Raw genomic sequence first — 16,359 nt, 5'->3', positions numbered from 1 at the left:
CGACCATCCTGTAGACAAATTTTAGTCTGAAAAATGACTGCAAAAACGCTATCTTGGAGCCGAAAAGGATTTTTTTTAGTAACAATGACTAGATGTCAAGTCCGAGACGAAAAGAGCATTTCAAGTGTTAGTGCGTCATTTCCGGAAGCCCTTGTTCGAATTTGGTCCCAACAAGCCTACTTTTTTAGTTTTTCAAAATGTTACTGGTGTTTAGAGACCCCCCTCCCAAAATTGACCTACATCTACAGGATTCCAGGGCGGGGGACAAAATAACCCGTTTGGGAAGCACATCGCGTATACCTTTCCAATGTAAAAGCCCCCTCCCACCTTCCGGCCTATCACAATGACGAGGAACATATCAATGTAATAATAGAAAAGTTGGTTCTTAGAATAGTTTATTATCAAAATTTATATTCACAAACATGACATAATCATGCTGCTTTTATGTCGACGATATTTAATATACGTGTTATCCCAGTAAAGTGTCCACGTAATCAACGCTACAAACGTAATTTTCCAAAGTTCCAGGCAGACCAAGAGTCTTCAGATGTTTTGTTTCGATTAATTTATTTATGCCAATGGAGTTTCTTATAGCTTGTCGGCACAAATGTTGCAGGGTTGTAGGTCGTAGACTTTTATCCAACAACCGCGTCAGTAAGTCTTCTGCGCGAGGGTCCTGTAGGGTGATAGGTGTTCTACCATCCCGGTCGCAAACGATATGTTGAAAGTCCGTCATATTGTTCAAAAGACATGCGAAACCCATCATATATTCTACGGGTAATCTCTGGTCGCTGGTAACTTCTACCTGGGGATAGCTTAGAAGGTCCGTGCCGTTTAGATATTCAAACAGGGGCGACCGGCCTTTGTTGTTCACCGCGTCAACGTCGGCACCGTTACGCACAAGCTGCGCGATTATTTTGTCGTCTGTGCCGATTCGTGCTGCTAAATGCAGTGCGGTATTACCGCGAACATCCCGAGCGTTGACATCAACTCCACTTCGTACGAAATACTCGATGAACACGAGTGCGCAGTTTATCTCGGTAGTTGCTCCCTTAATTATAAGATGCAGTACAGTTTCGTCGTCGTTTGTCTTTGTCACCATGTCGCACCCACAGCGTATTAAATCGCGCAGTACTGAAAACGAACAATTTTCCGCAGCAATATGTAGAGGTGTCTTCCCCTGGGCGTCGTTCAACTCCAGATCGCTTCCGTGTTTGGCGAATACCTGTGTGCTATCGGTAAAATTGTACATAGCGGCATAGTGGAGCGGTGATCTGTCTAGGCTGTCATATTCCTGGCCCGATATCATACTGGCCCCGTGCTCGCCAAGCATGGCTAACACTTCACACGACACTTTGCTAAGTTTTCTGACTTGCCGATAGCAGCGCACATAAAGTCGAAAATAATTCACATTCGTAATTAAATGATTTAAGGCTGTCTTTCCCTCGTTATCGATTAAATTAGGGTCTAGGCCATTCTCGAGCAGCAGCTTTATGAATTTCTTACATTTTGTCATGTTTCGTCCAGTTCTGCATCGTTTCAGCAACGCCTGGAGCGGTAGTCTTGACGAGCTGTGAATGCCAAACACACCGTCCTCGTACGATGTCGACGTGCCCCGTCTCAGGAAACTCTCCCAATCGACCGTACATCCACTTTTGAAAAACCGTTTAACTTTTGTATAGTTTCCTCTTAGAATGTGTTTCCATAGATAGTCATCTCCGCTTGCATCTGACGCAGACTCTGAGTCCGATTCGCGAGGACTACCCGCGGACTCAGACTGTTGATTTCCCATGCCTCATGCGTGACTTTTCTAACTCGTGAAACTCAAAAAATATTGCAAAACGAAACAGGTTTGGAAATAGAATAGAATGCCATCAGCGTGACAAAAGAACATTCGAGCAAAACCGGCGCGCGTGACACTTTCCACTCCATAATCCTTTGCGTGTGTTCGAACAAATGATTTTAAATGAACAAATGAAATTTAAAGTTTTGCGATTAGTCTCATTTTCGGTAAAAATATAAACCTGCTATTATGTAAACCAATTTTAAGGTCACAAATAATTTGTGTGGTCGGATTCAATTTGTTGTGTGTTAATAACAAACTTGAATTAAATTATGATTTAGGAGCATACTGAGCACATTCTCTTTCTGTCATTATAGCTTAGAAGTTTGTGAATAAATATATAGTGAAGGTTAGTTGGAGTCTTGAAGTTACGTAACTTAAAAATTAATGTTTACAATGTATCTCTTCAGATTTTAATCATCATAATTATGCAATATTTTTTAGCAGTTTACTGAAAATATGGGTGCTGATATGTAATTGTAGAAACAACAAATATTGGGACATCTTCACTACCATTCGGCTATCCAGAACAATTAATCGATCGATGTTCGTAACTCGATGTCCGTAACTCGAACAATTCGGCATCTCCCAAACGTACAGTATATTTCAAACATCCAAGTCCAGTAACAAGTGAGATGCCGAATAGTTCGAGTTACGAACACCGAGTTACGAAAACATCGAGTTACACAAATGACCACGCCCATTTTTTTGAGAAACCACGCCCAAAGTGTAACTCGATGTTCAATTAACTGTCATGAATTTGTTTTCGCGTATCTGTTGGTCGACTTAATTAGCTGATTATTAGCGAATTGCTGTGTTATGTCTGTCATCGTTTAGGTCTATTTGAAGTTTTGGACGGAACTTGGCTCAGTGATTTGGAACTAATTACCAGATAACCGCCGCTTTTTAGACTACTCATTCTGACAGTTGGTATCCATAGTTATTAATGTAGTGAACGATTAATCAAAAGATATGACGTATTCAGTACTTAGTGTGATTGGCTTTATGATTGAAGGTTACGCCTTAGAGTCTTTTTACTGCTTTGTAATTGGTTAGAGTTTTGAAAATGAATAAAGAGAGTTTGAGTTGGTCTTGGCGAATACTCCACGACAGACGCAGTCCTGGGCAGTCGAGAGTGCAGTCCAGGGGCGAGCCTTGAGGCAGTCCAGTCTTGGGCGAGTCTTGGTTCAGCCTTGTGAGAGTCTTGGGGACTTTTCCCCAGGGCGCTGTGTCTTATAGAGTGCTCCAAAAGATCGACTTGGACGAGAGCTGAAACGTATTTCGTTGTGTGTGTCTTATTTGACTGTAAAGTTAAAGTGACTTTCCCGATCCCGTACCTCAAGGGGACGAGATAGAGTTTCCCCCCTGACAAGTGTGGAGAACCCCAGAGAGAAAAGATTTCTCCCTGATATAACAGTTAACAGAACTTCAACTTCTCGTAACAAGTTAGTATGGATGCAATCTAATTAAAATCTGACGTATTGTACGGAGTGTATTTTATCTTATATATTTATCATACTTTTACTATTTTGTATTTTTTATGTTTTTTTGTTACGTTAATCAAATAAAATAGAATAAAATAAAATAAAATTAGAAAAAAAAGAAAGAAAAAAGTCAAAACTAGGATCTTATTTGAATCAGATTGGTATGGATGTTTATTACATACACCAAATTGAGATACCCTATTAGGGCGCAGAATAAAAAAATGGGCCAGCGGACATTTTTTCGAGTACCAAAATGTAATGAAAAAGTCAAAATTCGCATTTTATCTTTGGATTTGCAAGAGACTGTGTTTGCATTTTTTTATTGTGGAAGTGTTTCTTCATATCTTGAAATTTGCTCATGACCATCTTCGCCAGTCAAAGTTTGTTCATTTGGTCATCGCCTCACATCGAGCTCACAAAACCGTGCGATTCAGACGATGCTCAGTAACATGGTGGTCTGAACAAGTCCACAGTTGTTGAGTGACACCTGGCTGCTCACACTCTTCCATGCACCCTCATAATTTCAATTTCTCAAAATAGCCTGTTCCTTATATTGTTGGATTTCACCGTCCAAATAGCACGATTTCCTAATTACAACTGTTATAAAGTCTCAGGTGATGCCGAACAAACGGACATTGACTGGCGAAGATTAATTCTGGATTGTGGTTGAGGTCGTTGTTGGTCACAGGCCCGGTCACAGGTCAGAAAACCCGGGGACTCCCAGTCTACATCCGGGCTCTTTATAGTGATTCGTTTGTTTTCAAAATGGCGGCGAGGAGAGGAGCGAAGCGAGCTGCGGTGCAAGCCAGTTCAATGAATGACGAGGATCAAGAACTAAGAGAAGAACTACAGAAATTTGGACAGGATGTAGGACCTGTCACGGATCATACCAGATCTATCTTACAGAAAAAACTTAATCATCTCCGCGCAGCACAGAAGAAAGAACGGCGTACATCCGCCAAAGGGACACAACGTCGAAACAGTGCAAAGTTCTTCAGCTCCGATGAGAGTGGATCGGAAGCAGCCAGCAGCAGTGCGACTCCGACGTCCAGAAAACAAACAACAAGAGCGAGTCGTAGGAAAAGTACCGGTATTGTTAAAATTAAAAAGACTAAAGACTTAGTTAGTCTCCCTACAACACCGCGTGCAAGATTGAACAGAATACCACGGGAAATACCAAACAATGTCAATGAACAGAACGATGACCCGCCATCAACTGCTTCCAAAATCGATGACAGGTAAATTACGACCGTGTCACATAGTTTGACTTCCATGCTCATAGCTACATTAATTTCCTTTTGTATTGTGGACCGGCCTCCCCTGCTCACTGATTTGCATGTGTGTATGCAATGTACAAACCCTGGACCCCGGAAATACAAACTTCCTGTCTTTACATAAGCTCTGTACCTTTGAGTCATGTCCACTTGGTTCCATGCTGGAATGTAGATCCCGACGAAAAATCAATCAAGTATTATAGGAAGTCATTTTTCCTCTCGTCACAAACGATTTCTTTGTAAGAAACCCCATTAGATCCATCTTGTTTGCTTTTAGTTTTAAATGCATATTATGATTTTCCTGGCTTGTGCCACGTGATAATTTTCATTTTGTTATAGAATGACCATCCGACAATAACATAAAGTTGTTCACAGTGTCACCTTAAAATGCATAATACTGTAAAAAAGGTCATATTTTAAAACTTTATATCCCACCTGGTTATGTTAAAGCAACCAATACTACACAGTATGCAAACCCCAAGAATATTAATTATGCTCAAATTACTGTTGCTGCTAGTATTGGTTCATATTTTCATCTCTACTACTATACTTGACTTCTGCTAAGGGTGAATTAGATTTAGCCACAATGGCTAAAAAGTGTTTAGCATCTTGCCAAAGAGGAAGATAAATCCCTTGTTAACAGGGTCATACCCTTAGAGGTACATGTATAAAAATAGTGTTCAACCGTTGACAATACTGTCAACTCACATAAAACACTTATTTATCAGACCTCTATTGAGAAAGAGATTGACGTTGACTGACATCGTACAGAGAAGATTCGATACAGCAGCACGAGAAAACTGCTGATAAAGTTTTGCTTGAAAACGAAGTATTCATAGGTCAGTGTTTTTATTTTTATTTCATCTTTCTCATCTGTTACAACTCCTGCCATTTATTTTTTCAGTACACAACTTAATTTGGTTGTTTATATTTTTTAGGAGCTCTGAGATATGTGTATTTTCTTTTAAAAAGAGAGATTCCTCATAGCATTTACTTTGTCCATCTTGTGGATATTGCAAAGTCACTGGGCTGCAATTATCTTGATGCAGTCCATAGTAATAATTATACTTCTGAAAGGAGTATTCAAAGAATGATATTAAGCATTGGTAAATATATGTCATATGTTTTTTTTCCACTTGCAAAATATTTCACTTACAATGATATTTTTTTTACCCCCAAAACACATTTTTTTGAACTATCCTCTCCAAATTACGATAATTATTTATTTATTCTTATTTGTTATTTATTCATTTCTTCATCTATTTATTTATTGTAGGTGAAGTTGTCGGACAAAACATTGTAAAGGAACTCAACAGAAGCCCATTTACTGATTGATGAATTTACTGACATGGCAATAATGAAACAGCTGATATTGTATGCTATACATTTGCGTATTGATAGCACATGTACCACCAAAGTCTCATTTTTAGGAACAGTTGAGGCAAGTATTTTCTAGCTGTAATCCATATTGCCAGAACAGACGTGTAGCGTCTATTCTCATTGATTATTTTTTAATTAACAAACTTTTTACACATTTTCATATTTGTCATTTCCAGTTTCCAGACGGTAAGGCAAAAATAATAACTATAGCAATCAAGACATTTACAGAAGGTCATAATATTATAATGGATGGTAAATTAGCTGGCTTTGGAAGCACTGTGGTGTCAGTGATGGTTGTGAGAAATAGTGGCATAAAACTAAGACTCAAAGCAGAAGTAAGTTGAGACAAGTCAACCCCTGTGTGATTGTCAGCTTGCACAGAAATGCCAATGCCAAGCTCCTTAAATATTGGAAGTTTGTTGCCGCCTTGCATATGATTTGTGATGTTTTTCCGCATCTTGCCAACCTATCAAGACAGTTATAGGTAAGATAATTAAGATCTATCTACGAGCTCTTTTCAACACTTTCTATTCCTGTGAATTTCTTTTTTTATTGTGTCTTTTCGATAGAATGAACGACCAATTTGCTACTACATTTTCTTTTTTAGATGCCAGATTGATGGTTCCTGGTCGACATTTTAGATCCACTCAACAATATATTGAAAGACTGAATAAAAATAAATAAATAGAACAAGGTAGAATGATTTGGAAAACTTCAAACAAAATGTAATTATAGTTTCCATGGCAATAAATGATTACTTAATAATATCTAAAACTGACATTGCACCTTCTTGTTGGTTCCTGTCCAGACGCAGTCCGAAAACAAGGACTTATGAATTGACGTCCGTACATGTATTCGTTCGATTCGTCTATATCTAGCCATATCTCACACGTGCTTGGATCGATCAAGTACAAATTTCGCACATACGTTAGACGTTATATCGGACATTCCAATAGTAGCTAGGGTATTTAACTGGTGTATAATTTTTTGTTTTGAAGATTGTGAGAGAGGTTTCAGTGCATTAACCAGAGTGAAGACACAGTTAAAAAAAAAAGTCTCTCCCAGAAAGTTCTAAAGGCTCTGCTGTTGGTTACCATCGAAGGACCTGTGTCAGAACAATTTGATTTTAGAAAAGCTGCTCAAGTATGGAGTTAGAATTGTAGATATTTCAGCTGGTTTATGTAATAAATAAATCAATTTTAACAATTTGTTGTTGTTGCTGCTATGTTAATCTCTGTTCTTTATGTCATATGATTGAGTTTATCAAACTGATCTGTTGCAGTATTTAAACTTAAGTATATTATTTTAGCCTTATGTACATTTTTTAGTATGGTAGTAGCTCTATGGGCTGTGTAATTTAGAACAGCAATAGATTTGACCTGGATGGGGTTTGACTAAGGATTGGAGAGTCATTCTCAAGGTCACTAAGGATGGGATAGTCATTGTCAAGGTCACTAAGGATGGGATAGTCATTGTCAAGGTTACTGAGGATGGGGGATGGTTTTTCTTTTTTAAAAGTTTTGAATGTTTTTAAATTAATTTTAAGTGTGTTGCTCTTTTCTTTATATGCTTTAATATTGAAGTACTAGTAATTTACAAACTTCTGTTATTTGCCAGTATTGGTTATAAATAAATAAAATTAATAAATACAAATTTATTGTAATTCTTATTGTTTATTTTCAGTTGCTATTTTCTATGACACATTGACCCTTTCCCCCACTCCCCCTTCATAAAAGGTTAATGTGTCTCGCCACCTTGGTCAAGGGGCATTTCACCTAAAGCTAGCAACCTGTTTGATTTTCAAACCGTGAAAATATATTTCAACACATCTTTCATAGATTGCTCGGTCCATTTTATAGTCAAACTTAGTAGTTTAAAAAATAGTTTACCGTTAATACCGTTGTTTTTTTTCAGGCAGCTTAAATGGTTTGTACATTTAGAGATGAAATATACATTTAAAATTAGAAATTGCATTTCGAAAAATACAAATGTACTTGCATAGAGATTCCTCGCTGACAGGGATTGTGATAAAGACATATGGTTGGTTTTTCCCAATTCTCAATACTTTAGGCTTGGCGATACTTTTTGCAGTAAATCTTACAATCCCTCGCGTTTCGCAACCCTTTAAACGTCAAACTTATGTCTATCTTTACAATATAAACCTGCATTATTTGTTTCCATAAAATCAAGTGAAAAACTTGTCCATTTTGTCAAAATTTTAGAAAGACTTATAGAAAGTTAATAAAAATGTTGCCCCAAAAGTTTGGAAGGAAAACTTACAGTATTCAAATAAATAAAATAGGATCCTAGTTGGTTGGTTGGTGAATGCTACACAATTTTGCGACTATTCACTAACATTTCCGTCTTGCGAAATTAACCTAAAAACCAATGTCAGATACAGATAAAATCAAAATTATGTTGTAATTTCTAAAAAATGTTGTAAAATGTGGAAATTTTCATCAGTAAAGAGTTAAACTGGCTGTTTATTTGTGTGCATGACACTATCTCATGAAGTACTACTTGTAACACTGTATAACCAATAAATTCATATCTCGCCACATGCTTGGAATGCCACAATCATCTGTTTATAATATGTTTATTTCATGTCTAACGTAGATTTTCTGAAACCGATGAAGAAGTGGACATAGCAGATGCCGCAACAAATACATCCTTCGCCTATTCGGATGATAACAGTACTCCCATTCTAAGAAGACGCAGTAAACTGTCTGATAATGTTGCTGTTGCAAGTGAACATTCAAACCATTCTAGTGGTCCAAGTGCCTATGACGATGACGACAACCCCTTACAGCATGAATTCCTATTACAGGAAGATCTCAGTGGAAGTTTTGGGAGCAAATATGGACATGTTATTTCGGTTGCGTTAGTGGTTATCGTTGTTATATTTTTCCTTACATTGGGTGTGATTTACCTAACTGTTGAAGTCAGTGATGATGACACGGTTATAAGCGGTAAGTTACAATACTTACACAATGCATGAAAACTAGTCCTGGTAATCAAATAACAAATACAAGTATTTTGCACTTGGCATATATCAATGAATATTGAAAATGCATTGAAAAAAGGCATTAATCATAGTCAAAAATACATTTGTACTTTATTTAAATAAACAAGTGCTACTGGAAACACAGCGAGTATGAATATGTTTTGTATGACGAGACAAAGCAGTCACTATGCCACATACACTCATACCACTCCTGCCAAATTTGCTTTTGTTTTTCAGATGATCATCTTCTATGTTCCAAGTTGCCTGGTGATAAGGTTAGTTAAAATACAAATGATGATTGCACGTGTTATGGTATTTTTTGGTAAAATTTTATATGAATTATGAAGTTGAATTTTAGATAATCATGCTGGTATTCAAAACAGTAGTTCATCAAATATTGGTGTTTCCATGTGCTGCAATGCTTTGTCAGATTGTTATTCAATTCACCAAATCTCTGGCACAGGTATCGGACAACCTGCCATACCATTGATCAGCAGGTCAATACCACTGCAATTGTTTTGTTTTCTTTTAAAAATTAAGCCCCAAAGAGGTTGCAATTTTACTCAATAAAACAAACTAATTGCAACTATAATGCCATAATCAGCAATCATGATGTCATAATATGCAACTATGATGTCATAATCAGCAATCATGGTGTCATAATATGCAACTATGATGTCATAATCAGCAATCATGGTGTATTATGTTAATCAGCAATCATGGTGTCATAATTAGCAACTATGATGTCATAATCAGCAACTATGATGTCATAATCAGCAACTATTTTGTCATAATCAGCAACTATGAAATCATAATCAGCAAACATGGTGTCATAATCAGCAATCATGGTGTCACATTCAGCGATCATGTTATCATATTCAGCAACTATGATGTCATAATCAGCAATCATAATAATTAGTCTGTTATAATTAAGACATGATGTATTATATAGAGGTTGTTATTATTTCTAGACATGTATTTTAATATGTACATGATTTATTCTTCCAGAGTGACTGTTCCAACAAGTTGAGATACGAGAAAGCCTTATCTGTTATCCATCATCTCTATGATAATCTATGTATACTAGCAGGTAAGTATGTTTTGGGTAGCATTAGTGATGATAAGTTTCTATCTAGTAACAGTAGTGATGGTAAGTTTCTATCTAGTAACAGTAGTGATGGTATGTTTCTATCTAGTAACAGTAGTGATGGTAAGTTTCTATCTAGTAACAGTAGTGATGGTAAGTTTCTATCTAGTAATAATAATGCTGGTAGGTCTCTATTTAGTAGCAGCAGTGATGGTTAGCCACTATCTAGTAACAAAAGTGATGGTCTCTATCTAGTAACAGTAGTGATGGTAAGTCTCTATCTCACATACACACAGTATACAACATTCATTTCAACTGTTGTGATATATTGTGATAAATCATTGGCCTTATTTGATGTGGCAGTTTTATATTTGCATAAATGTTAATGTTATGTACTATGCTCATTTAAATAATTTTTAAATAAATTTGTATTGATCATTGTTATTAATTGCAGGAGAGAGTGAATGTAGTTCTGAAATACTAAGCAAGAATATCTCTTTGGATGTAGCAAGAAATTGGACCCTCACTAAATTGGTGAGTTCACTGTAATGATATTATTAACAAATAGCTACGTGTATGTTTGCTGATTGTATCGAAATGTAACTGTGTTGGTGTGATGTCATCAGTAATTGTTGTACTATTTGTGTGTTTTGTGTGGAGTTTATTTTCACTGATTTTTGATGAGTTGAACGTAAAATATAGGAAAAAAAGTAAATTCATTGGATTTTATTTTCACTGAAACATCCCTTCAGTGAAAATAGCGTAAATAAATTCCAAGCGAAAATAAAGTATTTCACAGTATTCCAAAACCACATACAATTTATATTAATCTGCCACCACTGCTCACACCCACCCACCCCAATTTTGTTTGACTGATCATGTCAAAGTTTCAAAGAATACTGCTTAACTTATCGGGTAGAATGATTTGTTCATTTTTCGATGAAATCTTCAATTCTTTAATTGAAATGTGCATTGATAACAGCCGATCAGCCAAGAAGCTGTTTGTTTTTTCTTGGGTACATGTGATCTGGGGCTAGCAATTTGACACTGATATGTGATGATGAGAGAGAATTGTCTTCAGAAGACAAGGTCTAACTGTTGGCTATTGAAAAACTACCAAGCATGCATGTACCTAGTATGTATGTATGTCTATGTATGTATGAATAAATGTGACCCACATGTATTCCATTCTAGAAAGCTGAATCACAAGGTGAACATTCTGCTGAAGAAGTGTATCAAGTATTAAATGATTCTCTGAATATATTATTGAATCATTCAGACTGGGGAATACGGTAAGTCGGTATTTGCGAGAATTAATAGTTTATAACAACGATATTTCATTATTGGTGATATACCTTATTAATAATGCACTAGAATTCGGCTAGAGACCTGTTGGCAAATTTCACAAGTGAAAGATAATCATTAATATTTTGTAGCAGCGAAAATCTTTTTTCACTACCCTGCTTTTCACTTGTTATTGTTTGAAAATATTGCATCCATGCATCAAGGCCGTACAATAAAAACTAACAGGGAGTACAAAATGTATATCATTCTTAGGTTATTTGATAGCAATATGCAGATTACCAACATCACAGACGACGTTGAATGGTTGGATTCGGAACATCCACATATGTCTATATGGTGTCGTATACAAAGATCTGTCACTTCACTATTTTTTAGGATCACAATGTTATTTATTGGTGAGTTGTTGTTAATTTCATAATTAATATTTTGCTTTACTGTAGAATGCTATTTTTATTGGGCATATTTTCACACATATTCTAGTGATAATAATTTGTCTCAAAATTTATCTGTAATTAATAATGTAACATGTAAATTTACTGTCACTTAAATTTACTTAAATGGCATGTCATGTTTACTTGGACGAGGCTTTATATTTAGATGCGTGGTATCAACTGGGCATAGTCGGGTCTTTCCTGGACCTATGAAAAAAAGATAGTTCATCTGCAATGTTTTTATTTTTATTGTTAGTGATCATCTGTTCGTGGGGGTTGTGTGCTTATATCAAATACCGATGGAAACGAGAGGAAGAGGAACAACGACTGGTTTATGAAATGGTAGAAAAAATTATAGGTAGTTACAGTCTGGTGGTGTTTATTCTGTTTGACTATATTGTGTTACAGAGTGTCATTGTTTTGAGAAATTAGGAAATAATAAATGATTCTTTAAAAACAAATCACACAATACATTTTTTTGAACATAAAATTCGCATTAAAGTACTCTGGGACATTCTTGATATGTCTAAAAGCCTAAATTTTACATAATCTTTGTTTCTATTGCAGCTTATTAAAGGGTATAAAGTGAAATAGTCATAGATCATTTGAGAAATATTGTTTTTGTTATTATTTTAGATGTGTTGAAAACGCACCATGAATCATGTCGGCGTGACCGAGGCCTACAGCCTTTCCTAGCAATACCGCATGTGAGAGATATGTTGTTACAACCATCAGAAAGGTAAATGCACTCAATATTATTTCAAACTATATCATTTTTGTTTTATCATAAAGATATGCATATAAAATTTGCATTTTTTGCTTGTTTTTTTGCATCAGATGACAAAATATTATAATAAACGATTTTTTGCTTCACTCATGAATATTAACAGAGGTACATTACTTGGTGTTTGCAACTACGGTGACATGATACCAAGATCCCATTTCAATCTCGCTCTTGCATAAGCGTTCCAACGTAGAAAAATGCGAATGCGCATGCCCGAGGTAACTAGGATACTGGGATGTCTAGGTGGATCAAAATAGCTGTTGTGACGATGTGACTGATTACGATAACTATATTTTCTGTACATTTTCGATGCATTACATTTTTCCGCTATGAATGTGGTAATACATGTGTTATTGTTTTATTACAAACCGCCTATGTCATGTCAGAAGGTCGTAGCGTCAGTCTCGCTATCTACGAAATGAGACTTGAATGGGATCTTGGCATGATGTCACCATACAGTACTATGCGCTTTGCAAACCCCAAGTAATGTACCTCTGATATTAATTAGTAGTTTGAAACATCTAACATGGCCCTGTGAATGACATTTTTGTACATTTGCAGACTGCTGATTCATTGTATCAAAAATACCTGTTGATCCCAGTTAACCGCTACCAAGCATCACTCATTTTATTCCCCTTTTTTCAGACGACCACGTGGTAGGATTTGGGACAAGGCAGTAAAGTTTTTGGAATCTAGCGAATCTCGTGTTAGAGTTGAAAGTCAGTGTATCTCAGGGGAAGACTTTGCTGTTTGGAGATGGTTACAAGTCATGTCATCAGCGACAAAAGATGTGAGTTGCATTTGGCTTTTAACTCAATCATGAGATTTGTTCTGTGGATGAATATTTTTACTTTCACTGGCATTCAGCAGAAATAACTTGCATCTGCTTCATCCATAGCTGATAATCATTTCTTGTTTCTGTTTATATAAATACAGGATGATTTGCCATCTAAAAAACAGTGGCAAGGGCAAGGTAAGTTTTTTTTCTAAATTGTATAGCTATATGGGAGACATCCATATTAGTAGGTTCATGCCTTTGTAGATTTTTTTGAGAAACATTGCTTTTGTTACACATTTTAAATGTGCTTATTTGTACTTTTTAGCATTTGAAAATCTTGAAACAGCTGTGAAAACTCCTACATACAGTCCAACATCCTGCCTCAAGATAAGAAATATGTTTGATCCTTCATTGTAAGTAAATTTTGAGTTGCATTAATTATGATAATAAGATGGTAACACAGCCTTATGTAATATGGTTTCTGTGGTGAAATGCACTGAAATTGCGGTTGAAATTTGCAAAAAGAAAGTTGGGAGACAAGGACTGTCTGAAGAAAAATGTTTACATTAAAAATGGAGCAATGCTTAGGTACATGAAGTTGTAATTACATAATACAATACCCTGCAGAGAAATAAAATTTCCCTTTTACCATAACAATTTCAATTTGTTTGCAGGGAGCATGGTGAAAACTGGCATTTGGCAATTCATGACGCTGTATTGGAGAAATGTAAAGATAACGACGGCATCGTGCATGTAGCTGTAGACAAGACTTCTAAAGAGGTAAATAGTAAGAAATGTTAGTCCTTGTATTGATGAAGTACGGAAACAGGAAAATATGGTTTTGTCTCCATGCGTGTTGTGAGTTCATTCAGAGCTGTATCTCATGATGGGTAGTTGAAGTGCACTTGCACTTTGATTTTGTTAATTCAACTGAAAATGGCTGACTGGTGGCCATTTTGTTTTTGTCACCTGATCTGACAATTGAGTTCAGTTACAATCCTAAAATTTATGTACTCAAAAAATAGAACTCTCTGTAACACTAGCGCTTCATTGCTAATGCTCATTTTTGACAACCACAACATAACATGATGGTCTCCGTTTCAGTGACAGTGTGCAATCTGTGTAAAAGGTTTTTTGTTATTTTTAGGGTTGTGTCTACATGAAATGTAACTCTCCACAATCTGCTGGCAAAGCATTCAAGTTACTCCATGGATGCTGGTTTGATGGTATGTGAATATATTATTATTCTGTTTTTGTTTTTTTAAATCAAAGCAAAAAAACAAAAAAGCAATTGTTCTTCCAAGGAAAATAAAGCACGAGCAAATGGGCCTTTAAAAGTTCATTTGAAGATACAAAGCTTAGAATGAAAAAACTAATAAATTTGTCTTTTGAGAAAAAACAGGTTTTTCACGTTATCAATTTGGAATGCACTTATAAGGATATAATTGTAAACTGTTCACACAAAGAGTCTTATTGTTAGCCAGGAAAAAAAGATGTATAATTCTTTGATTTATAAGTTTCAAAAATATGTTATACATAACGATAACATATTTTAATTACCTGTGTTGTATTCTATGTTATGTTAGGAAACTGAGCTCTATTGATTATCCTCTGCTCTATTCTGTCAAGTTTCTAGAATTGGTCTCTATGGTGAATCTATCACTGTGTTTTAAATTCACGAGTTTGTCAAGGAGTTTTATTGTTATTTCCCATGTTCACATGGATTTAATTTAGCGGAGTTTACTTATCAGCAAAAATAGCAAAATTAAAACCCAGTATTAAAATAATTTATGCATTCACAGTATTGTTAAATTTAAAAAAGTGATATTCAGTGGAATGATTCAATGTACCGGTTCATATAAATAGCAATTTGTATTTAGCTTCAGCTACTTTAAATCTGTAAGTATTATTTGTTTAGCTTAGTTTCTTTTTTTTTGCAGGAAAATTAGTGACAGTGAAGTACCTTAGATTAGATCGATATCATCAAAGGTTTCCATCAGTTCAAAATTCGTCGTCACCTCTGAAGACAACTGCGTTACCAGATACAACCCAAACATCTAGAATATATCCCTCGTTAGATGGATTGAATACAGACGACGCTGTCTAGTCAAGTTACCTAAGCATGGCTATGAACCAGTATGAGTTTATACAACAGTTATCAGTTTAGACTTTCAGCTTGTAGACGTAGCGTAAAGCGCCATGCAGTGAAATATATCAAAGGGTAAATAAGGTCAAGGGTCACATATTTATGTTCTATTACTTGGGAGGAAGATTCCATCAAAGACATTAGAAATTTTTTCTGATGTCTTTGATTCCATATATGAAATCAAAACTTCTCTAAAAGCTGTTTCAAACTTACTAAATTTTGTTGAAGAAAATCTTGTATAATTATGGAAAACTATTAAAAATGCTATTTTGTTTTGTTTTGTATTTGGAGTCTGTTGCATTATTTCAATGGAATGTTCATCACATCTCTGAAGTTGTTTACCCTTAATTTTATCAGCCTTTGAATGCGCATACACTGCCAGCATAATAATAAGCGAAGCTCAACTTGAAGTTGGCTTTTTTTCCATAGTTATAACTGCAGATGCAAGATATTTAGATACACCTAACTCCACACTTGGTAGGTGATTACCGAGGGATTTCGCAACATCCCCGGACACTTTCCTAGACACTCCAGTGATCGTTGTAGATACAATACAGTTACAAAATACCCACCTAAATGACAGTTAATCAAAACAATGATGAGTGTTTGGCAACTTGAAATGAGATCGGTTAATCAAGTGCTTTAGGAAAGTGTCTGGGAATGTTTCAAAGTCTCTCGGTAATTAACTGCCATTTGGGGGAGTTTGATGTATGTAAATTATTTTGTGCCCACTGCAAATTATTTTAATTGATATTTTATGATATATAGTTATACCACCATGATTACTAATCCTTATAATGGTATGCAGTATTCAGATAGTTATGATTTTAAACCACTGTAATG

General features: G+C 35.7%; 2 protein-coding genes across 2 annotated transcripts; one reads left to right on the top strand and one right to left on the bottom strand.

Moving 5' to 3' along the window:
* Positions 1 to 469: 469 nt before the first annotated feature.
* Positions 470 to 1,792, bottom strand: LOC102809629 (ankyrin repeat domain-containing protein 61-like). The gene has a single exon (XM_006825063.2). The coding sequence runs from the start codon at positions 1,790 to 1,792 to the stop codon at positions 470 to 472; it is 1,323 nt and encodes a 440-aa protein (XP_006825126.2).
* A 2,211-nt stretch (positions 1,793 to 4,003) lies between these two features.
* On the top strand, positions 4,004 to 15,800 carry LOC102809746 (inner nuclear membrane protein Man1-like). The gene is made up of 15 exons (XM_078005857.2): positions 4,004 to 4,565; positions 8,598 to 8,950; positions 9,223 to 9,260; positions 9,994 to 10,075; positions 10,527 to 10,606; positions 11,267 to 11,364; positions 11,630 to 11,772; positions 12,065 to 12,166; positions 12,445 to 12,547; positions 13,238 to 13,382; positions 13,529 to 13,565; positions 13,696 to 13,783; positions 14,045 to 14,150; positions 14,518 to 14,596; positions 15,311 to 15,800. The coding sequence occupies exons 1-15, from the start codon at positions 4,093 to 4,095 to the stop codon at positions 15,475 to 15,477; spliced, it is 2,094 nt and encodes a 697-aa protein (XP_077861983.2). The 5' UTR covers positions 4,004 to 4,092; the 3' UTR covers positions 15,478 to 15,800.
* Positions 15,801 to 16,359: the final 559 nt, after the last annotated feature.

Source organism: Saccoglossus kowalevskii, chromosome 3 (assembly GCF_978046115.1).
Source record: "Saccoglossus kowalevskii chromosome 3, keSacKowa6.1, whole genome shotgun sequence".
NCBI classification, from domain to species: domain Eukaryota; kingdom Metazoa; phylum Hemichordata; class Enteropneusta; family Harrimaniidae; genus Saccoglossus; species Saccoglossus kowalevskii.
Note: the sequence above shows the minus strand (reverse complement) of the source record. Positions and strands in the feature narration are given on the sequence as shown.

What these genes read in the sequence shown, in the direction of transcription:
- LOC102809629 (XM_006825063.2), bottom strand. Translation starts at nt 1,792, where the DNA reads ATGGGAAATCAACAGTCTGAGTCCGCGGGTAGTCCTCGCGAATCGGAC.
- LOC102809746 (XM_078005857.2), top strand. Translation starts at nt 4,093, where the DNA reads ATGGCGGCGAGGAGAGGAGCGAAGCGAGCTGCGGTGCAAGCCAGTTCA. An exon ending in GATCACAATGTTATTTATTG is followed by an intron (nt 11,773 to 12,064) that starts GTGAGTTGTTGT and finishes TTTTATTGTTAG; the next exon opens with TGATCATCTGTTCGTGGGGG. An exon ending in AAAACAGTGGCAAGGGCAAG is followed by an intron (nt 13,566 to 13,695) that starts GTAAGTTTTTTT and finishes TGTACTTTTTAG; the next exon opens with CATTTGAAAATCTTGAAACA.